This window comes from Leguminivora glycinivorella, chromosome 1, assembly GCF_023078275.1.
Source record: "Leguminivora glycinivorella isolate SPB_JAAS2020 chromosome 1, LegGlyc_1.1, whole genome shotgun sequence".
NCBI classification, from domain to species: domain Eukaryota; kingdom Metazoa; phylum Arthropoda; class Insecta; order Lepidoptera; family Tortricidae; genus Leguminivora; species Leguminivora glycinivorella.
The window spans coordinates 32905018-32929726 of record NC_062971.1 but is presented as its reverse complement, the minus strand read 5'-3'; the positions used below and the strand labels follow the sequence as shown (position 1 = coordinate 32929726).

The 24709-nt window shown below is 37.7% G+C and overlaps 1 protein-coding gene across 1 annotated transcript; it reads right to left on the bottom strand.

The window, feature by feature from the left end:
* Positions 1 to 550: 550 nt before the first annotated feature.
* LOC125232577 lies at positions 551 to 24607 on the bottom strand. Its single transcript, XM_048138303.1, has 2 exons — positions 24345 to 24607; positions 551 to 2823 (listed from the first exon to the last, which is right to left on the bottom strand). The coding sequence occupies exons 1-2, from the start codon at positions 24372 to 24374 to the stop codon at positions 1555 to 1557; spliced, it is 1299 nt and encodes a 432-aa protein (XP_047994260.1). The 5' UTR covers positions 24375 to 24607; the 3' UTR covers positions 551 to 1554.
* Between the last annotated feature and the right edge of the window lie 102 nt (positions 24608 to 24709).

The following is a 24709-nucleotide window of genomic DNA, read 5'->3' as shown; positions in this document are numbered from 1 at the left end:
ACATAAATTAATTTCACTAGAATAACTTACCTACCTACCTATTTAAGTATGATCATTTATTGTATTAATAAATTTAATTTTTACTCCCTATGCCATTGTTTTTATTTAATTCCTATAAATATCCGTGTGTACTTAAATACTTTGTGTTCTTTGTGTTTGTGTTTAATTTAAATACTTTGTAGTTCTGACATTTAGGCCTGTTTTAGACGGCGTGCGAACTCGCATGCGATTTTCGTTATATTGCGGGCTGTTGAGAGTGTTGAGGTTTGGTACATACAATTTTGCCCAGCCATCAAATACCGCAATGTATTAAAACTAGTTTACGAGTTCTCGTGCCGTCCAAATGGGCCCTTAAGCTAGACTCTATTTAACACAACTTTGCAAAGTTGGATAGGACAAAATGGGAAAGTGTCTCATCATCTTGATGTGTATGTTCTGCATCCATCTGTTCATAGGAATTTGATGACAGTTATTGGCACACCCGTTGCTAATGCCATGAATCAGATTGGTTTGACTCTAATAGACATCCTGGGGAAAAGAAAACATTAACTCGTTCTTTCATATTTATTGGTTTCGTTTGACTGTACTTAAACTACCTACTTATTTTATCAGTGTGTTTAGGGAAGAAAAAAGAAAGATACATTTAAATTTGATCGCTTCCTTGATCTGGCAGGCAAGCATGGTCGCGCAATAAGTGATAAAACATCTGGGACGATAGGGACGGCCACATGTTTTATCATTTATCGGACGACCGTACTTGCCTGCTTGATCACAATTTCTAGCACAGATACCTACTTACGGCTATCTTAGTCTAAGGCAGTGACATTAAAAAATGAAGTTTCATGACAAATCATAATCGACTGAATGTTAGGTATGATTTCACTAATAAGTTACATTATATTCTATAAACATGTGAAATGTTGTCTATTTATTATTTACTTAAATATCTATTTATTTAAAAAATGGCACAATTCTTATAACGTATGCTCACATAACAGTTTTACATAGTTATGAGAGAGAATGTTTGTGCAATTTTTAAATCAAATCAATGAACGTTATAAACAAGGCGAACTACGTAATATTGCTTTACAAATGCCAATACCTAACTGCCTAATGTGAAATAAATACGCTACATGCTCACTGATAAAACAGCTATTACCTCCTGAATGTGGACGATATCGAGTTCCTCATAAGGCCTTATGTTCAATACAATGTACATTCCATGTATAAAAAAAAACTAGATTGACTTTTATAAGTTGGAACTATTTTTCCATCACTAGAACCTCGAAGTCTGCAAAGGGTCATTTTATTCATCATGTGTGCAAAACAGCGGATATAAAACTCATAAATGGGGGTCAGTCTTAATAATTTATAGAAGCGTTTTGTTTGAGCAAAGACGGTTTTTTTCCACTAATGATTATTATGATTAAGTTCCTACTACTTTTGGATAACTGACTTTTTAATCGTTTCACAAAGAATGTTCAAGACAGAACAGCGGCACACAGTATATTTGAATTGGTCGAGTAATACGTATGTATGTGTCGTAATGCGTGTTCAGAGCTGCAGGAACTTCATGAGCGCGTCGTAGATGAGGCGGGGGCTGGCGTCGCCGTCGGCGGTGTAGCGCACGCCGCGCAGCGCGCCGTCCTCGTTGCGCACCACGCCGTACTCGCCCACGATGAACCCGTCCGCCGTGCGCTCCTCCACGCGGTACTTGCGGTACTGCCGCCCCTCCACCACGTACCCCACCTTGCAGCTGTCGTCCTTGCACTCCTGACCGCCCTCTTGCACCCCGTGCGCTTGACCGTCCGTCAGCACGCTGTCCTTCTCGTCCACTTCGTAGTTCTTCTCCGGCCCGTGCTCCGGCTGTGCGGTCGTTGTGCTCGTCGCGGCATCTACGACTGTGGACGGGAACGTTTGTGTTTCCTGCCACGGTGTAGGGACCGGCGCTTCCTGCGGCGGCAGATTCAGCGAGGCGTGGGGACTGTAGAACTTGGCGGGTTCACTGTATATCTTCGCCGGTTCGCTGTATACTTTTGCTGGCTCGCTGTAAACTTTCGCCGGCTCACTGTAAATCTTTGCCGGTTCGCTGTAAAACTTGGCGGGTTCGCTGTACACCTGCGCCGGCTGGCTGTATATTTTCGGTTGCTCGCTGTATACAGGCCGCTCCGGAAACGCCGGGGTCGGTTTGCGCTCGTTATAATTAGACATCGGTTTGGGCGTGTTGTGTAGTATATTAAAACTAACAGTTGTCAATCTCGGACCCTGCCCCCTTTCACCGAGTGATAGACCTTGGATATAGTTTTGCGAGGGTGGCGAGAGAGCTACTGATCTACCTAATGGTATATTTGCAATGTCTTCGTGAGTGTCTGTGATTTCTTTTACTTCTGCGTGACTCGTGTGTGCGTCGGAGTCGTTCGTGGTGTGATGTTTGATCTGCAACTGGAATGGGTGAACTTGTTCTAGATGATGGGTTCCTCGAGCTTCTTTTTTCGAATGAAGTTGTTTGATGAACTCTATATTGGCGCCAGCTAAGGTGGGTGCTGGTTCTTCGTGAGTTTCGTTGCTGGGAGTGGTGGTTTCGATGGTTGCTATGGCGGGAGTCACTGAAGCGGACTCGTGGGCGATCAGATCGTCGTCCGGTTCCAGGATCTCCCTCGGCTTGCTCCTGCCCCTGCCGACCGCGACGGAGGACGTGATGCTCACGGATATCACTTCATCTTCGCCGTGGTCGAGCTCGCTGGGAGGGTTGAGATCGACTTTTTCCTCTTCTCCATTGTGGTCTTGCACTGGTCGCGGAGTCACAATCACCAACGGAAGAATCTGTAATGAAAACAAAACATGTGTGAGATTATTTATGGAATAGGTCTGCCCTGTAGCTTTAGACAAAGTACTTAACATAATAAAACTGAATTGCTTCAATAATTAATATATCTACTTAACGTCCTATTTATTTATTGCGTGACTTTGTCATAAAAATGATGAATAATGTATTGATTCAATTGAATGCATTGTTTTTTTTTTCAGTACTAAACTATTTATAATCTTGAACCAAATAAGTATGCTAGATTTTGCAAACTCACTACCTGAAGTTGCACGTTGGTCTTAATCATACCAAGTGACCTTGAATATGTAATACTAAGAATACAAAAAACTCATTCTTACAAAAAAAAATGAAACAACTAAGTAGGTGTAACTATAAAGTTGTAGTCGTAGGCATGTTTGTTAGTTTTCTAAGGGCCAGTTGCATCAACCACATTTGACAAACACATCATCGTCACGCAGCAGACGTCTATGGAACTTCCCATACAATAAAATTTAACGAACGCTTTAACGGTGACAGACGGTTTGATGCAACCGGCCCTAAATCCTTTACGTTAAAATAGGTACGTACCAGATCGGGTCAAACACGAAGACGCATGCATTGGTTCGTATTATTATGCCATTAAAGGTTAAATTTGTCGAATTTGCGCGTCATATTGAATCATCCGATTTAAGTACCTCAGCAATTCCCGTCAACCTTGTACAAAAATTAAGGGAAAAGTTAAATTTGTTTTTATTAATTCCTATTTTGTTACCAAGATTTTGTTGATTAATTGAGATTTTATTAAGTTTTATTTCGTCATTAATCTAGTATCTATATTTTCTTAATTATAACAATTATCCTGTATATATCTTACGAAAGTCGAATTATATTACTAAATGTTGGTAACAAAATAGGATCAATTAAAATTTACTGACGTGGCATTGTACAAAGTTGACGGGAATTGCTGACCTAATTAATTTTTATTTGTAGTGGTGAAGACGGTGAAGCATCATAATTTATATTAAATATTTAGTTATCGGGATGTATGTATATGTATACTGGTTTTATGATGATTATACTCTATTAGGACACTTACATAATTACTTACTAATTAATTAACAAAAACGATTAAAATACAATAAATAAATAATTATAAATATGACAATAATTGGTGAAGTTGACTGACATTTGGGTCATAGAGTATAGTATGAATTTTTTGAAACGAACGTTTCTAAACAAAGGCATTGTTCCTTTTGTGTTGAGCAAGAGCTTCTGTTTAGGCACGTGCTAAGACAACAAGTTAATTTAAAAAGCAACTGTATCCTGATAATTGTAAGGTTCAAATCTGTGCAGGAGCAAATTTGAGATAGATTGTTTTGGAAATGTGAAGCGATAGACCACACCGGTATAGTTGCAAGTACACAGCGCTTCTAATACTTTGATACTTGGTGGTGGTGGTGTAAGTAATGAAACACGTAGGTATATCACTGTTATTTTTTATTAATGATTTTGTTAACAATCAACAATTGTATATAGCAATATATAAATAATTAATTACATAAATATTAGGTACAAGTCTATAGACATACACATTTTTTTCGTACTGTATTATTTATACTTTGAAATTTAGATTTATTGTATGTAACTAAAGTATTTATTTTATTTGTTTTTACTGTAGTTATTACAATTTAATTTTTTTTATTGATTTTTTTATATTCCTAATTGTTAGACAAACATTCCTAATAATTTAAATTACGGTTTGTTTAGTTATTTATGTTATTTTATATATCAAGACTTGTACCTAATATTTATGTAATTAATTATTTATATATTGCTATATATAATTGTTGATTGTTAACAAAATCATTAATAAAAAATAACAGTGATATACCTACGTGTTTCATTACTTACACCACCACCACCAAGTATCAAAGTATGTATTAGAAGCGCTGTGTACTTGCAACTATACCGGTGTGGTCTATCGCTTCACATTTCCAAAACAATCTATCTCAAATTTGCTACTGCACAGATTTGAACCTTACAATTATCAGGATACAGTTGCTTTTTAAACTAACTTGTTGTCTTAGCACGTGCCTAAACAGAAGCTCCCGCTCAACACAAAAGGAACAATGCCTTTGTTTAGAAACGTTCGTTTCAAAAAATTCATACTATACTTCTATTAGATCCCGCAATATGAATCCTTATAACTTTACGATTACCACACAGTTTAAGCAGTAGATACATGTATTATATATCAATAACCCCATCCTACACTATTTAGTAGTACCTAGTGACTTCAAAAATATAATTATGTTAATAGTCCTTTAACAAACGTATCGTTTAAGAATAGATTAACAAATCATTCCGCCCATTTCAGGTTAAGAACAATTTCCACGAAGATCAATAGTTATAATTACAACAATCATCAGTTCTGTGCGCACGAGGCGGATGCGTGTTGAACAATTACTGTCAGAAAAAAGTAACCGCGGCTCGACCGGCCAGGTATGCTGGCATTGCTGGCCTGGCCGGCTGAAAGTGGATTTATATGTAAAATGCTGACGTAAGCGCACAGTTAGGGTTGCCAGATCGAATGACCCTATTATGGGGTTGATTTGACTTTGGAAGGTACAGAAAACAAAAAAAATGTTTTAATTAAAACTGTTTTTCAGGTGACCTGTCTCTGACTGATAAACAAGCGTACTGACTTGGTGACAAACAAGCGCACGGCTCGCCTGATGGTAAGCTATCTCCTTAACCTATTGACCTGCAACTCCATGCGTGTTGCTGACTCTGTCCATTTTCACATTATCCGATCCGATATCGGATGTCGGAAGGATTTCAATAGAAAAAATCCAAGATGGCGCCTGTAATGTATGGGATATCGGTCCGACATCCAATATCGGATCGGATAATGTGAAAATGCACTAACAGTCTGCATTCTCGGTGTGCTCTCACGAGCAGAAAAACGTTATATGGCTGCGGTTTTCTATAAACTGTGGAGGTATTTTCCCAGACGGGCTCTTCATTAGATTTGGAATGACATCCGCTGTTCTGAGCCGTCCAGAAAAAGCTGACATTTACATACCCTTAAAACATTCCGAATAATCCCGCCAAATCCCGACCATCTGGCAACCCTAACTGAAGTGCTATCGGTGTTAAACCGTGTTGATTAGCTGTCAAATTGGTCATTATGTGCAACATAATATTAACCCAACTGTACGATTTAACTGTCTAATTGCTTTTTACGTTTGCGTGTAGGCACTGTGCTTGATTGTACCTAATGATTATTCATTAAGAAAACATTAACTGAGGTTATATTTCGATCAAGGGAGTTTACTCTTGGTATGCGCAGACGATATCCATTTTATCTTTTAATCACGGATGAGTAACGGGTTATTTCAATTTTAAAGTAGGTATTTATATAAATTCAACGCTTAAGTATAATAGGCAAGTTTTAAATTTATTATGACGAGTAGAAGAGGGTTTTAGGATATTTGGGGCAACTTTGATAGTTTTAAAATTGAGCGTGTAACTAGTTACTTAAATGACTACTTTATAAATGTATTTACTCGTAGGTAGGTAAACCTTCGAGACATCTGTTGTAAAATAATCTGGCAGCAAAATATAAATAAGTATTAATTGACTGAAATTATAAAGCCTCGTTTTTAACGTTTTCGTAACAGTACCTAAATAATAACGACTTACTCCTATAGCATACGAGTATCTATACCTACAAAAAAATGCATAACAGACAAATGCAAGGATTTAAATGATTAATTGACGGCAAGGTTTTCGGGGTTTTCCGCGCTTTCAACGGTAATATGGTTGAGTCAACCGAGTTGCAGAATACTACAATTCACCGCATCATTGATGATCTAGTTGCAGGTTAAGGATAAAAAATATTTTCCTGTTGCTGGCTTCTTCATGACGTGTACCACTACCACTATCTACAACACCCATATTCTAAGAATTTCAATTTAATTGGTCACATTTTACCATATTCTCTTTATTGATTTTAATGTACTAGGTGGATATGGGGTAGGTAGGTAAGTAAAAAAACTTGCAATACTCAAATAGGTATATACCTGAGTCTATAACTACTTTAGTGTTTTAAGTGGTACCCAAATTAGTAGGTACTTCTCGTTGATGCAGTTTTTGCGGCTTTTCTTAAAAAATACGAATAGTTCCGGGTGTTGCCCCACTTATCAGGTGATTAAGTCCACAATTAAGTAGGTGTAGTTCACTTGTCCAGAGTCGGAAGATACCTATATTGAAAATTGTTTATTTTGGTTACAAGTGTTACAACACAATGTATCTGTACCTAGTGTTTTAAGCACCTAAATGACTACTTCTGGTGGTTTATTAAGCGTTTTTTGCGTCTTCACCCACGTTAAAAGAGTGCATAGTTCCGGGTGTTGCCCCACTTATTAAGGTGATTAAGTTCCCAATTAAGTAGGTGTTGTCCACTTTCCCAGTGTCGGCAGGTATCTATATCTGCACGTAGTGTTTTAAGCACCTAAATGACTACTTCTCGTGGTTTATTAAGCGTTTTTTGCGTCTTCACGCCACATTAAAAGCACACCTAGTTCCGGGTGTTGCCCCACTTATTAGGTGATTAAGTCCACAATTAAGTGGGCGCTGTCCACTTGTCCAGTGTCGGAGTGTCGTGGTCCGGGAGTAGCGCCCGCGGCGGCGTCGTTGACCGACGCGACCTTGTCGCCAACACCGTGAAGTGCACAAGAAAATGCTTTAACAAGAAAAGGGTGCGAAATCGGTCTTTGCTTTTCGAATTTCTAGTTAGGAGGAATATTTTCAAAAATTGTATGAAATCTGTTTTTGTCAAACGTACCTGCATTTTCTATAATGTAAAAATTAATCAGGGAGAAAAAATAAGGACACAAGTTGTGAGAAATCGGTGCGAATGGATTTTACGGTGCTGTTACATGGGCAACACAATTATTACCAGCAATCCACATACAATGCCGCGTTTGTTCAATACGCACCACTAACTATGGAGTAAACGCTGCAATGGTATACGAATTGCTGGCAATTGTGTTTCCTGTATAACATCACCTTTAGGGAAGAATAATGCCTAAATACTAGTTCACGCCGATTCCATACTCACATAAGTAAAAGAAGTGGGCGTACCAGACTATACGGTGAATGCCATTTACTAGACGGGTACTAAACTACAGTAAGTATTAGCAGATCTGATCGTGAACTATTAGATTATCTGATCAAGAGTACGTAGCGAGTAGCCCACCTACGCTACGATCTACGCTGCCGTCCTTGACCGCCGCGGCCTTGCGACAGATAGCGCATGCGCATGCACACCATGCACACACCGATCGAGACTCACGTGTTCGACACTCCTAACTTGGTGATCAATATATTATCGGCGTTCTGGGTAGCCGAATGGCATTCCTGCAACGCGAAACACCTCCGAGACGCCGCAGAAATGTAGTCTTGCTCTGTCGCGCCAATACGCAAGAGCGATAGAGATACTTAGATAGCTACGAAAGGGATATTATCACGTTTCGTGAGCGTTTGTGCATTCGGCTACGCACACTGGTATTGCTACCTGACACGTGAAGAAATTATACCAAGTGTGCATTGCGTTAACTTCACACCGCCGAGTCAGTAAGGGTTGGAAACTAGTGCATCCTGGACAGTGGACACTTTCAGAATGGGATTCATTCAAGAATTGGGTATGCAGTATGCACCTTCGTAGTGGGTATACATATGTAATTATTAGTTACCTACCTAAACTTGGGGTCACTAAATTAAATGGTCGGTAGCGCCGCGCCGGCGTCAGTGACCGCCGCGGCCTTGCCGCGACAATCAGCGCCGCACGCGCAGAAACTGAAGCAAGATCACGCACTATAACTTTATAATTTACACTTAGTTTACGTGCCTGCCGGTAACCACTGTCTATTTTATACCTCTAAGTGAAACAGGTAAATTTTATACCAATGGGCACCTGGTTTTAAAGTGCCGTCATGACCATTGCCTTGTCATTGTCATAAGCATGTAGATATTGTAGATTGTGTCTGATAAGGACACGCCTCTGGTTTTTATTATTTTTTATTGAATGCTTGGAGAGCACTGTATTCTTTTTTATTTGGTAGACAGAATGCCCTTTTAATGTCGTTTTGCTACATAAAAAAATATTTATTATCTAGGTACTTTTTAGGGTTCCGTAGTCAACTATAGTTTCGCCATGTCTGTCTGTCCGTCCGTCCGTCCGTCCGCGGATAATCTCAGTAACCGTAAGCACTAGAAAGCTGAAATTTGGTACCAATATGTATATCAATCACGCCAACAAAGTGCAAAAATAAAAAATGGAAAAAAATGTTTTATTAGGGTACCCCCCCTACATGTAAAGTGGGGGCTGATATTTTTTTTCATACCAACCCCAACGTGTGATATATTGTTGGATAGGTATTTAAAAATGAATAAGGGTTAACTGAGATCGTTTTTTGATAATATTAATATTTTCGGAAATAATCGCTCCTAAAGGAAAAAAAGTGCGTCCCCCCCTCTAACTTTTGAACCATATGTTTAAAAAATATGAAAAAAATCACAAAAGTAGAACTTTATAAACACTTTCTAGGAAAATTGTTTTGAACTTGATAGGTTCAGTAGTTTTTGAGAAAAATACGAAAAACTACGGAACCCTACACTGAGCGTGGCCCGACACGCTCTTGGCCGGTTTTTATGATTGCAAATTGCAACAAAGTTGGCTAGCTCTTGATCTAGATGCTTCTTGCACATTTACAATTGAAACACCTACCTACAATTTTTTGATAAAGTCACAGATCAAAGCTTATGTTGGTACAACCTAGTCAACACGTCACAATCGTTTACTCTATTGTCGTTATTGTAAGCAATTTTGACGTTTGCTAAGTACCTGAGCCGGATTCTAATTTCTTCTCCTTGTGGCAATTGTCTAGTGATCGATATTTTGATAGGCGGAAAGCCCCTTATGTACCTGTAACCACAATGTCTCACGTTTGCAATCAGTGATCAGACGCAGTCTAAAGCTATTAGCCGTCTGTGGAAAATGTTACAGTAATTATGTAAGCAGCAGTTGTTTGCATAGTCATTAGGAGCATAACACGGCCGACGTTAATTGCACTAAACTATTCAACAGTCAGTAGTCACAAGTAGGTAGCGTATCAAGTTACGTATCTAAAGTATCTACTGTTCTCTGATGTGCAGACACCTACTATATTTATTTGATAATAATGTGTATCAATCAATTTTATTTACATATTTATTTGTTTTTTCATTAAGTATGTCTTTGCCTCGTTCGCTCGCTTGCATCGAACAACAAGATTGTAGCCTTACACAGCATAAAAAAAAAAAAATTAGATACCTACCTATTGACTTTCATGAACAGACAGGGTAGCAAAAACGATGTTGTCTGAGCCAATTTTTTGTGGGATGAACACAAAATAACCCACTTAGACCATAACAAGTATAACGTCGTCAAATCACTCCATCATTGGAATGTGTAGCAAAAACTAGCATTTCAACTGACAGAGCGCATTAATATTTGGTCCAGTACACCCACCGACAGCGGAAGCAACGTCACTCGACCTTAGAAGGCTGTCAGTCTGTCTATTCACCATTATATCTCGACTAGAGCCACTGGTATTACTTGACCCTGACTTTCGTAGCAAGAATGAGAAATCGGAAACAAAGTTATGCTGGTATTCTTGTGGTGGGAATAACAGCGTAACACGCCCACTGTAGCTGATGCACGATTATGTATATTTTATTATTGTTCTAATTAAAACACAATCAAACTTTTATTACCACGTCTACAATTCATCTATGTCAGTATCGGATGGTCAATAAAACCTAAGGCCGGCAACAGATAGTCTTAAATTTCATAATCTTAAAAAATCATAATCTTATAAAATTATATCGACTGCCTTGCAACACACATTCTTATAATTCAGATTATTTGCAATCCGTCAGATCAATCTGAAAAAAATCATAATCTTAAAAAATTAAGACTGTGTGGACAGTTGCGAAATTCGTGGAAATCCGTGCACATAGGGGGTTACTTTTAGGGTTGTTAATTACCGTGTCCGCCGTTCTGTATTGCCATACCAGGGCCGATTTTTGAATGTCGATCATTCGATTTCGTGAATTTCCTTCAATAATATCTCCATTACTAACGATTTAAATTCTTCTATCGGTATCGAAAACAAGTGGTCATTAGCACTAGATTTAAAATTACTAGCCGTCCTTTGTCAAAAATAGCATTACGTCGTTTTTCACACATTTTCGAACGGCGAATTAGTGCGTACGAAATTCAATAATCGGTCCCCAGATTATCAGCGTAAGTACAAGGAATAATGTTATGCACCCACCCCGTGTGACTGGATGAAATAGATTAAACTGGTAACCCGGATCTGTTAGCTCTTCTATCTACATACATAGAAAAACGTACAGAAATCAAGAAAATACTAAAGATTTTGTTTTTGACTTTATTATAATATTAGTATGACGAGTGATGACGATGACTACCTAGTTAGTTACTATATGTTCTGTGAGCAGAGTTTTTACTCATAAAAACTATAGGTAGTAAACATTTCAAAATAGAAAAAAAATTATGATTTGAAAGTTTATTTATATACAGATCAAAAACAATTTATCCGCGTACATACTTAAAAAGTTTATTTCTATTAAAGTAGAACTTATTTGACACCAGTTGGTATGCAGTCTAGAACACGCGTCGTGAGGAAGTGATAGTTCGCCTTCAGAACGCTTGTCCGCGGCTTTGCTGCTATCGCCATCGCTAACCGAGAAGCCGCCTCGAGCGCACGCCTAAGGGCCCATTTATGATGCGAGAACTCGTTTGTGAGTTACATTGCGGTATTTGAATGTTGTGCTGAACTTACTGTACGTCTCTAACCATTTTAAGCTTCCTTTAGTCAAGATAAGAACGATTATCCACACCAAGGTTTGACTATATGGGTAGGTAAAGTTGGTATTCCTAAAGATACAGTCTTAACAATTAATGGCACGTTGTAAAATCCCTCCACTCCACTGGCCCTGGGGCCCGTAGGCAAGCCATCAACCGCTAACGTTCCGTGGCAAACAATACGCAACTGAGCGATAGGCGACTTGTCTACGGGCCATGCACTCTGTTAGCAATTGTAATGGCAAACATGTGCGCACGCCGTGACAGTGAAAACCAGAAGGTCGCAACGCATAACCCTCCCCGTCTCGACTTCGTACCACGTTTTACCAACCATTATTCACTTTGCGCGAACTATATACATGTACCAAGTAGGTATACATGATATAAAGCCTGACCCAAATTTTCTTCATACTATAGTGGCCGCATACATGAGAATAAATCCCGTCTTGATAATAGTCATATATTTCTGGTTTTACACACTTACGTATATAAATTGTGTCATGCTTCATGATAGATATTATTACTTACGCATTTTATTTTCATCAGTTCTTCAAAGCATACAGCTTAAAGGGACGAGTTAGGTACATACCTGTGGGACCTATAACATCGGCAAATAACGTATCGGCGTTAACGTAAAACGTTGGGAATGAAATAAAAGTTGGTTTATTTATTTATTGCTCCTGTTACAATGGTCCACCCTGTATATTATTTACTCCAGATGAAGAACTTGTACTCGTAGATATGTTTAATTGCCTTTTTTTACTAAATCATTAAACTTCAGCTACTTTCGCTAATGATAGTTACGAATTAATGAGATCAAACTATGAATGTTTTACTAAACAAGTTATACAATATGTTGGGGTTATTAGAGGTAATTACCTGCTTGATTGTTTTAATGAAGGTATAAGGATAGTGGAATATTTCACTTTATTTATATTTTGGCTCTATAATGAAAAAGGGTTGCGCGAATACTTAGAAAGTCAAAAAAACTCGGAAAATCGCAGAAAGCTTTTTCGTAGCTCGGATGATTCTGTTTCAGCATAGAAACATAATTATTGACAACAGTTATGCCCCATCGTCCATTTAAAATTTGTAAGTAGCCATTCGCGTAGAAAGTTATTCAAGTCATTAGATAAATATAAACAAATATTTTCATTATTCTTTTGTAGATGTTCGAATTAAGTTTAATGAGTTAACTAAGCAATCGATGTCGGCGTCTTTGAGCGGCGCGGATTCATTCCACGAGTGAAATAGAGCGTAAGCCGCTAATTAAATACATTTGGTTCGTTAGTCTTATCATCATCCACTTTGTCGGCCCAGTGCTCTCAGATGTTAAGAATTGCGGTTAATACTGTGGGCAAATTCAGCAAAAATTGTACCATTGGTCTATCCAAGCTTTTTTTACAGAATATTAAACAGCAAGGTAAGTACACCGTTTTGTTTGTTTGCTAATAAGTAATTGTAAATATTTCCTTCATTAAGGGCCACTTGCACCAGCCGCTTAACTCATAGGTTATAGTGGGCTGTCATCTGTCAAATTCCATATAAAATGGTGGGTTAACCTCGGGTTAACCGTCCATTTTCGGTGGTGCAAGTGACCCTAACACGATTAATATTATAAATTACCTTAAAAACAAACGAATTATGTTAATTATTCCATTTTATTAACCAAATAACCCAAATAATTGTCGCCTGCGGTATTTCCGGACCGATACGACCTTCAAATCTTCAAGAAAAGAGCGTACACCCATCTTAAAGGCCGGCAACGCACCTCCAACACCTCTGGTGTTTCGGGTGTCCATGGGCGGCGGTGATCGCTTAACATCAGGCGACCTGTCTGCTTGAGTCGATTTTATTTCAGATTTTTTCATAAATTACTAGTGTGTATTGTATCTAATTAAACACTACTGCCAATTATCAATCAGAGCTATTATAGTTGCAGTAATGAGAGTCATTACGTACAACTCACGTAACAACACCTTTCCGACCTTGACACGGATTGATAATGCAGCGTAGGAAGAATTCTGTTATCAGCTATTATCTTTACATCCGGATCTAGCCTCAATGTAGGTATAATTACTTAGAATTAAGAGTAGGTATAAAGCAAGTTTAAGTAAATAGGCTACTAGGCTCATATCGAATTTGGCAGAATAAATGATTAACATGACTGTGTTGTTTTCGCCTGATTACGTAAAAGTATACTTTAAAAATATTTTTTGCTGTTTTTAGGTCATAATAAAATATGGTAATATTTTATTTTGGTTAACTGGACAGATCATATAAGACAGACTTTAAAAAAGAGTCAAGTAGTCTATTAACAGAATTCGGCTAATGACGTCTCCGGCCTACCGGGCTTAAAATTTTAGTAGAGTTAAGAAAAAATTAGAAATGTTTACATGTAACGTCATAAATAAGTATAAAGTCAATCGACGTATTTTGTGTCTAGTGAGATAAATTTTATTATTTTGAAGATATTTTCTAAACGGAAAATATTAGATAGCCGTATATAAATTTGGTGACCATACATCTAACGTAGAGGGTTGTAGATAATAGTTCTAAAAATGTTCCGTTTAGAAAATATCTTCAGAAAAGACGCAATTTAACCCACCAGACGCAAATATCTCGGTTGACTTTACACTACTTCAGCTATTATTTTTCATAAATAGAAAAGACGCCAGTTTTACCGAACGTTTTCTTTCCTATATAAATCACTAGCTTTTGCCCGCAGCTTCGCTCGCATTAGAAAGAGACAAAAAGTAGCCTATATCACTCTCCATTCCTTCAACTATCTCCACTTAAAAAATCACGACAATCCGTCACTCCATTTTGCCGTGAAAGATGGACAAACAAACAGACACACATACTTTCCCATTTATAATATTAAGTATGGAAGTATGGATATCAAATCATAGAACAAAAGACATCAACGACTGACTAGTATTGGCAACGTGCGTGACAGAGTGGATTGTCATAAATACATGTCATCTTATGGACATGTCCAACAGTAATGCTAGCAGCGGCCGTTGGAAATAATTTGACATCATACAATTTTATACAATATAAGGAAAAGCCGATAAAATTGTTCGATTTGAGCCGATAGTTTATTCATTTCATACTCGTTGCCTCGAATAATCCCCGTCGACAGTATCTGACATTATACTACATAAATATCTGTATATCCTCGCTCGTAAGGGAGGACACTAAAGAACCCAGTTCTATCTTGATTCTTGATGTACACTCGTCACTGTATCTGGATTACCTTGCGATTTACTTTTACTTGGCCGTGCTGGATGCGGTCCGCATTACACTACGTATCTAAAAACATAATTATTTCCGATAAAGAGCGTTTCTTGCGATAGTATAAAAGGCTTCGAAGGCCGCCCTGTGCTGGCCCTTGTGCCCGTGGAGATTATTGTGAATTATTCGCAATTTGAACTTTACTGCAGCTTTTCGATATCGGAGGCAGTGACATTGACTTTCGTGGTTCGTGCAGTTATGTAACGCAACAGGTTCGAAGTGCAGCCGACAACGAGATCGAGCATGTGATAGTTGAACTCCAACTTTATCGCGAATTTATCAGATTGCAGTTGGTACCGATATGATCGTTTTTACTAAGTATTTAATCATTATCATCCCACTAAGTCGCGGAAATAAGCACTAGCCTATTACATATCCATACTAATATTATAAATGGGAAAGTGTGTGTGTCTGTTTGTTTGTCCGTCTTTCACGGCAAAACGGAGCGACGAATTGACGTGATTTTTTAAGTGGAAATAGTTGAAGTGATGGAGAGTGACATAGGCTACTTTTTGTCTCTTTCTAACGTGGGCAAAATCTAGTATTAGATAAATAGAAGATATTAAATATACTAGGTAAATAATGTATTTCTGGAGAATATAAAATAGGTGCAATTTCTTCATATGCATAGTCCTCGTATGCCAGAATTTACGTAAATTTTGCGTTATCTACAGGTTAAGATGATGGGCAACTTAAAAACTTCAATATGCATAGGGTATATCGTCACTACTTTAAAAAAATAACTTGTATCTTCGTCTGTCAATGAAAAGAAAATTGTAGTAAGTAATATGTATGGAATGCATATAGACTTACTGCGTTTTAACTTTGAGGAACAGCGTGAGATACGAGGTTTTTTAAAAGTAGTGACGATATGTATAATAAAATTAACAAACTCTACGATACCCGTAGGTGTTCATTTTAACAATAAGCTGTCAAATTATACCTACAATACTAAAAGTTAAGATAATAATCGTTAAAACTGTCATACTTAAACTTTATCACAAACGATAACAGGTAGGTATAAAATTTCACTTTTAATATAATATAGGTCACACGCTCCGGATTATAAAAATGTGAAATATTTTCAAAATTATGCACAATTTTAGCATATTAATAAGAACATATGTGGCTTTCAATACAGAAGGCTTCAATCACACAAGGGTTACTTCAAGTGCAATACAGTTTTTATTCGAAATGCCAACAATTATAGTTCTGATTGCACTTCAGCAAAGGATCCTTTTGAGTCGAAACGGAAAGTAACATATTATTTCTTTGTCTCAGTTTTTCTGCGTTTGCATTAAGCACCGACAGGGATAGGAGGGGTGCGGTGGGAAACCAGTTCTGATTTACCAGATCGTGCGGTATTTTAAAGTGCATGCAAATAAATCGGCCGATGATAACGAACTTGATCACCGCACAAAGAAATGCGGGCGGTCAGTGCAGTAGGTTAGGTATGGCCCTATTCGACTCGGCCTACCTGTCAATGACTCGAATACAATCGTGACAAAAGTGGTCAGAATTAAAAAACGGATATAGATGGGGTTGACAAACACTATGGCAAGAGTAGGTAATATTTGTAAGTACCTATGTATAGAGATTTCCATACCGTTTGTCTTGTCCCGGGCAAAATAAACCACAGGTACGTAGGTACCTACGAGTATTTCTCTTAACCCATATGTCCTTAACAAAATGAATTTGGACTAGAGCACAGTATAAATAATAAAGAGTACTAACGTACAATATGGCCACTCCCCTTCCCGCTGAAATTGCCGCCCACCCCCTCTCGGTTACCTCACAGTTACCGCATGTCAAAAACGAGAACAGTCGACCTGTCATATCTCACTCATACAAGCATGGTACGCGTTCACCTACACGAGCTTAGACTGTGTGCTAGGAACGCGCCTCTTTCATATATTTGATCGCCAGTCTCCTAGGTGTGACTAGAGTCTAAGGATTTTTCCAGATGATCGATAAATTACAGTCTGAACTGCAATAAAACATAAATCGATACATCGGCACGCAGGCGCATGCATGTGGGCGCAGTAAAGTGTAACAGGAAGTATACCAGTTTCGCCCTGCGCGGTGCGCGCCGCATCGCTCGATCCAGTTTGATAAAGATCACACTGACATTTTAGGGTTTAAGCATCCTGTAGTTAGTATTTACTGGTCCTGCTAAAATTACTATAGCTAGTCTTTAAAAATAAGGACACTCCCGTGGATGGAATATTATTTACCTACTAAGTACCTACAATTGATCAGAATTCTTGTTATAAAATTGACCTTTGCTAAGATAAAATTTCATTTGCTGTATTTATCTGAATACATTTTATTTACTTGTTAAAATAAGGTAAAGCTTAAGGATTATAATGATGTAAAAGAAATGTATTATTTATAGAATTGATTTTCAATTTTCCAGCAACTTGGTTGTCACTGCATGAAATCCGAGTTTGTGCAATTCTGGGTAAGAGCATTTTGATATCGGATGTAGGACCGATATCCCATACATTTAAGCCGCCATCTTTGATTTTTGCCTTTGAAATCCTTCCGACATCCGATATCGGATCGGATAATAACGATTCTGACGCTTTATACCAGGAACGCAGAATGTCAGATTAGCAGAATGCCAGATTCGCAAAAAGTCAGATTCTCAGAATGTCGGATTCGCAGAATGCCAGATTCTCAGAATGTCGGATTCGCAAAAAGTCAGATTCTCAGAATGTCGGATTAGCAGAATGCCAGATTCGCATAATACCAGATTCGCAGGTTGCCATACTCAATGCCAGGTGATTACTGTAGGGACCAGTGGGACCACGCGATGGAATACTTACTTAAACAGAATAGGTAACATTACTTAATTTTCCTATAAAATAATAGTTATTTGTTATACAAGGGGGCAAAGTTGTATTTTAACGCCGAGTGTGGAATTGAAAAACGAGCAAGTGAAAGGATTCTATAGTTGAACCACAAGCGAAGCGAGTGGTTCGAGAATAGAATCCTGAACTTGCGAGTTTTTTTAACACACGAGAAGTAAAATACATTTGCACCCGTATGTAACACAAAACGTTTCCCCTCACTATAGCGAGGAAACTACCTCTACAACGCAAAAAATGCGTTCCATAGGTGGTAAATCATCTTTATTACTAGATTCACCTACTTTTATCAACTTTAAAGCAGTTAATTTGACTTTATTCAAGGTCAAATTACTTTACCCACTAGTGGATAAAATGCGTTTTTACCCGCTGGTATTAAAGGACAAAACACGTGTTTCCGAGCAAGTGAGGGGAAAAATAATTTATTCCATAAGATTCAAAAGATACAAACCATCATCGAAATCCACAGCGCGGGCTTCGTCAAACGCGTAGATACAAAATAGCATCCGCAACAAACTTCGTCCAAACTACATCAGTCATACCTAATTATAATTCACCACAGTCTTCGTCAAAAGTGTAAAAGGTAAAATTTACAACAAGCATTAAAAAAAAATATTTCGGGCAATTAAAATTAAAATCCATATATCACATTACATTAAATTAAAATTTACAGTCTACATTTGGTCTACATCACATTACATTACTTATATTATAGTTATAAATTAAATTAAATTATGTTAAATTAAATTAAATGTATTAATTTGGCTCACATGCATGGAGCACCAATGCCTCAAAAGGCAACTGTCACACCGACTGGCTACTACAGTTAAGAGGCTGTGACGGCTACCCCGGACTCTACCGAACTTCGCGGCAGAACGCTTGCGAAGTGTGGCATGAAATCCGTCAACACTAGCGTCAGCAAACATACCGGACGCACTACAGTACCGCGGCAGCCGCAACAGCACCCTAAACGCATCGTTGTATTGGACCCGCAGAGCATTTAGCGAACGATGAGTATATCTTGTCCATAGGCTACAGGGATACAGCGATGTACAGTACGGTACGATCTAAACAGTGTTATTTTCTAATGGCATTCTCTATCAGTCAACCATTAGGCCACACAGAGACATATCTAGAGGTATACGAAGAAATGGTGCAATGGGAGAATTAAGTAATGTTACCTATTCTGTTTAAGTAAGTATTCCATCGCGTGGTACCTACAGTAATCACCTGGCATTGAGTATGGCAACCTGCGAATCTGGTATTATGCGAATCTGGCATTCTGCTAATCCGACATTCTGAGAATCTGACTTTTTGCGAATCTGGCATTCTGCGAATCCGACATTCTGAGAATCTGGCATTCTGCGAATCCGACATTCTGAGAATCTGACTTTTTGCGAATCTGGCATTCTGCTAATCTGACATTCTGCGTTCCTGGCATAAAGCGTCAGAATCGCACCACACAATATTTATTTGAATTAGATCATACTCTGCTGAAAAGACGTTTCTGTTTCTTCACAAGAAATTCCATAAACTATGTGTACGATCAAATGTGTCTTCAATTTCCTTGCACCTTTTCGTTATAATTGGGTTATAAGGCGAAATCCCTTAACTTTGACGTCAATAGTACATTAACATATGATATCAACTTATAGTACCTACTCAAGTACTAATTAGCCAGGTACCTACAATACCGATACAAAATACTTATTAAACGAAGATAAGCATTTTGATTTTTAATATCTTCATTGAAGTATCTTACTCCGCAATAACAATCATCGTAGGTATTTATACTTTTATCCCGAGAGCGAATCGCCATTGTTTATGAGAGTTTAAGAGTATTTACACTTAAGGTTTAAACGCTGTAAAGGCACTTCTGCAATTTAATCCGACCACTCATTGAAGGAACTTCATATTCATAATTAAATGTTTATAATATGGGTATTATGGATACAATTAAGTACCTACCTAGTTAGCGTGGTTGTGCTTTCAATCTAGATGTGCAAATATTTCAAAAATAGGTAACTTATCTCATGTCTACAATGAAAACTGTTACGTCACAGCTAAAATTTTGCTCTGAACATAAAAATTACGCATTCGCCCTATCAAATTGATTTCGTGTAACGGCGAGATATGTCACAAGGTTTGTCATGTCAAGTGCTGTCAAAAAACAATATGGAATTTAGTAATTAACTACTATCTGTTTGTCATTAGTTTCAAGGGACACCTTGCCCATGAATGGACATTTGGCGGTTACCTCACAACAACGGTTAGATCACGGCGGGCACTGCCGACCAAGGCTATATTTCATAATCTACCGCACTGATTATTGATAAGGTGTGCCCTCATTTGCCTATATCTTTGATTAGTGTAGAAATTAATATTTTTTTCACCACACCAACTGGTAAAGATCAATTTTGCTATTCGAAAACTGATAGCAAAATTGCATTTTATCCACAAGAGTGCAAAGTAATTTCATACAAATTTTAACTTGATGCCTTGAGCTGGCTGGTAGAATTTACCTATAAATAATTATTTTGAATCATAAATATTCAATAGATTGCTGGATTTGATTTAGTTTGATGTTTTATGGTCAGTATTTTGTTCGTGTTGGTGTGGTGAAAAATGTTGTGTTTCACTCGGTGGCAAAGTTTGTTTAACCTACGTGCCTTGAAACCCTCGCAACGCTCAAGATTCCACTTTTTGAACCACTCGCTACGCTCGAGGTTTAATATTGGAATCTTTCGCTTGCTCCGGTATCAATATTGGCACGTGCGGTTAAACAACAACTTTGCGCCCTTGTAAAACTAATAACTATTAATTACTCCAAACCCAAACTATAGTTAGGACATATGCATAATGCACACTATCCTCAGTAACTGTAGTGGATATGCATATGAACATTGCACCTATTTAAAAAAAAAACGTCCTTTGTCCCATTCCCATGAGTGCTCATGGCCCGATATGTTTAAAGACCTTGCGAATGTAGTGCAAATGAATGTCAAATATAGCAATATAGCTGTGTCCTACATTTGAATGTTATTGTACAGTTATTATAACCCGCGCCTGCAAAATATTCAAGCTAGTTTTCCTCATAATACTTTTGTGCAATTAATTGTAACCGAGCAGGCAATAATCGGATAGACGCAGCTGAACAAACCGATTTTAAACTTGTAATGTACCTAACTAATTATGGAACCTTGTGCAGATAAAGTAGGTAGCTCCCAGCAGTACCAGTCTAACATAATAAAATTAAACACTTTAGATTAGAGCATGGAGATGTGGGTTAGGTTAGGCGTAAAGAATTTCATTTTGTCCATAACGCAGCAATAATTATGTAATGTGGGTAAATTTAGGAAATAGTTATTTGTTATACAAGGGGGCAAAGTTGTATTTTAACGCCGAGTGTGGAATTGAAAAACGAGCAAGTGAAAGGATTCTATAGTTGAACCACGAGCGAAGCGAGTGGTTCGAGAATAGAATCCTGAACTTGCGAGTTTTTTAACACACGAGAAGTAAAATACATTTGCACCCGAGTGTAACACAAAACTTTTCCCCTCACTAAGTATAGCGAGGAAACTACAACGCAAAAAATGCGTTTATCACTGCTTCTAAGTAGTTCCACAGGTGGTAAATCATCTTTATTACTAGATTCACCTAATTTTATCAATTTTAAAGCAGTTAATTTGACTTTATTCAAGGTCAAATTACTTTACCCACTAGTGGATAAAATGTTAAAGGACAAAACACGTGTTTCCAAGCTAGTGAGGGGAAAAATGAAAAACCCAATATATACCTAACTGGTAGGTCGGATGAAATCCCTCCATGCCGAGGTTTTCGAGGTTCATAAGATTATATGCGAGTATGTACCTACATAATTATTTGTATACAAAGAACTGTAGTTAGAGGTTTGCCAACGTGCCGTAGTGCTATCGCTGGAGTTGACATATATGTTTCATATAATTTCAACATACATAGTGTAAAAATAGGTTACTCGTGATACAACTAAAAATAGAACAACCGAAAATGAATAGACATATCTATTATGTGTGACGAATTGGAATTTACGAAATAGTACATAACGATACAAGTGCGGAAAAGAAAAAGTTCGAAACGAGTGAAGATCAATTAAAACTCGACCGAAGGGTCGAAGGTGTCGTTTTAAATCGCACGAGTTACGAATATCAATACCGATAAAATTAATTACTTTATTAACATCCTCGAATACTACCGGTAACACTAATTTAACATCTCGAGTCTTATCCATTTTACTGCACACACATCTGTAATTTTACTTACTAAGTTTTTATAAGTTCTTACATTTCCATTTGGTGCTGTGTTTGGTAAATAAATATTTTTTTTATCTATTAGGTAAGTTATTATGTAAGGTGTCCTAAAATAATATTTTAAACGTAGGTACCTATCGCTTTACGTTGCAAAAAATTATCTTCCGGAAACTTCAATTGATTTTTTGAATATATTTAGGAAAGTATATACTCTGTTAATTAAAATATGAATGATGTTTTATAACCACAGTTACTTTACAGTAAGTATTAATAATTTTTAGAAAGAACAAACGCATTGTGTCGCTTAACTTCAAACCTGGGTAAATCCATGGCTTTGGGTTGGCTTTAAGGTTGAATATATAAAATAGTTATTTGTTATACAAGGGTGCAAAGTTGTATTTTAACGTCGAGTGTGGAATTAGTGGTTCGAAAATAGAATCCTGAACTTGGCGAGTTGTTCAACACACGAGAAGTAAAATACATTTTCAGTACAGATGGTGTTTTTTAAACGCACTAGTGCAAGAAGTGGTTCATTATATGCTAGGTCGAAACTTCGGAGGCTCATCTGTACTGAAAAACGTCGTACGATACACGTGCGAAAAGGAAATTCGTAACTCGTGTCGATTTAAAACACTCCCTTCGGTCGTGTTTTAATTTATCGCCACTCGTTTCGAACTTCCTTTTTTACGCACTTGTATCGTAATGTACTATTGCACCCGAGTGTAACACAAAACTTTTCCCCTCATATAGCAAGGAAAGTATAACGCAAAAAACGCGTTTATCACTGCTTCCAGTAGTTCCACACAGGTGGTAAAACATTTTCATCACTAGATTAATCCACTTTTATCAATTTTAAAGCAAACATTTTGGCTATATTCATAGTCAAATTACTTTTCTCAAACATGGTATGAAATATTGATGTTATGTGCCTTATATTGGCAGCGAAGTATGACGTTGCAGGTGCGGCTAGGACGATTGATAGATAATGGAATTTCATACAAACCTTGCAGGCCAAGGCCGGCAAAGTCCTCTTTTTTAATTTCCAAACACAGATAATTGTGACATAACATCCAGGTATTTAGCCAATTAAAAAAAAACTATAAGGGGCTTTATAGACGTGCCGACTGCAACTGGTACGGGCCCTAGACAATATTTGATTTTGGGTGCGTTTTCATACAAAAAAAATTTTTTTCGTTTTTTTTGAATTTTTTTTAACTTTGTTTTTTTTAGCGTAAGGGGACAAAGGGGAACGAAAATTGATTATTTTTGCGCTACGACGCACCGTTTAGGAGATACAGCCATCCAAAGTTATTTTCAGTAGACTTTATTTATTTCATACCATGTTTGAAAAGCACTATACATACCTCGGCGAAATGGGATTGCCCGCCAATATCGCTGATATGTCTTCGGCGGCAGCTTTGTCCCGGCCTCTGTAGTAATGTACTATTGTTACAATGGGGCAAAGTAGTTGAACCGGACGGCCAAATGATTGAGCAAGCGAAAGATTCCAATATTTAGCGAGTGGTTCAAAAAGTGGAATGTTGATCAAGGTATCAAGCCACAAAGGTTAAACAAACTTTGCCACCGAGTGAAACACAACATTTTTCACCACACCAACACGAACAATTTTTACTGACTATAAAACATCAAACTAAATCAAATCCATCAATTTATTCAATATTTATGATTCAAAATCATCATTTATAGGTAAAATCTAGCAGCCAGATAAAGACATCGAGTTAAAATTTGTATGAAATTACTTTGCCCCCTTGTGGATAAAATGCAATTTTGCTATCTGTTTTCGAATAGCAAAGAAAGCCTTTACCAGTTGGTGTGGTGAAAATAACTTAATAGTGGATAATTCCACTAGTGGATAAAATGCGTTTTTACCCGCTGGCATTAAAGGACAAAACACGTGTTTCCGAGCTAGTGAGGGGAAAAATATAATATGATCTGAAAGATAGTCAACCTTATAGCAGAATGGATTTACCCAGTTTTGAAGTTAAGCGACACAATTAGTTTTACCAAGTTTTAAAATACTTATTATTTCCGGCTCTTACCAAGACAACACCTATTTATGAAAACATCGCATGTTTTCTGATTGGTGTGCGCTATAAAATAACAAAAGATGAACTTTGGGTCCGTACCAAAAATAGCATCCAAGTGACTTCCCTCATCTCGCATCGGCAGCACAGACTCCTGGGAACTACTGGATCGACAGCGCCATGTCCACTCTCTCGGGCAAGTACAACAACGGCATCTCGAATATAATAAACTATCGTATGGGTATAATCCAAGAGTCCGCGGCTCCCGCACTTGGTACAACTAAGCGAAGTCTTCGAGTCCTATATTCGGATTTCGAACTAGAGGAAGCGGTTCACTTCTAGTACGCGAGTGCTTCGCGCGCGCGCTGCGGCCAACTACGCGGCTCGCTCCGAGGTGACCTTCCCAATTAAGAATTAATTCATTACTGCACTTTCTTATGACACGGCTCTGGCGAGAGAGAAAAACA

Bases quoted from the DNA above. Each gene is read 5' to 3' on its own strand.
- LOC125232577 (XM_048138303.1), bottom strand. From the start codon at position 24,374: ATGAGGGAAGTCACTTGGATGCTATTTTTG. The intron at 2,824-24,344 runs GTACGGACCCAA...TTTTCATTACAG, and splicing joins TCACTTGGATGCTATTTTTG to ATTCTTCCGTTGGTGATTGT.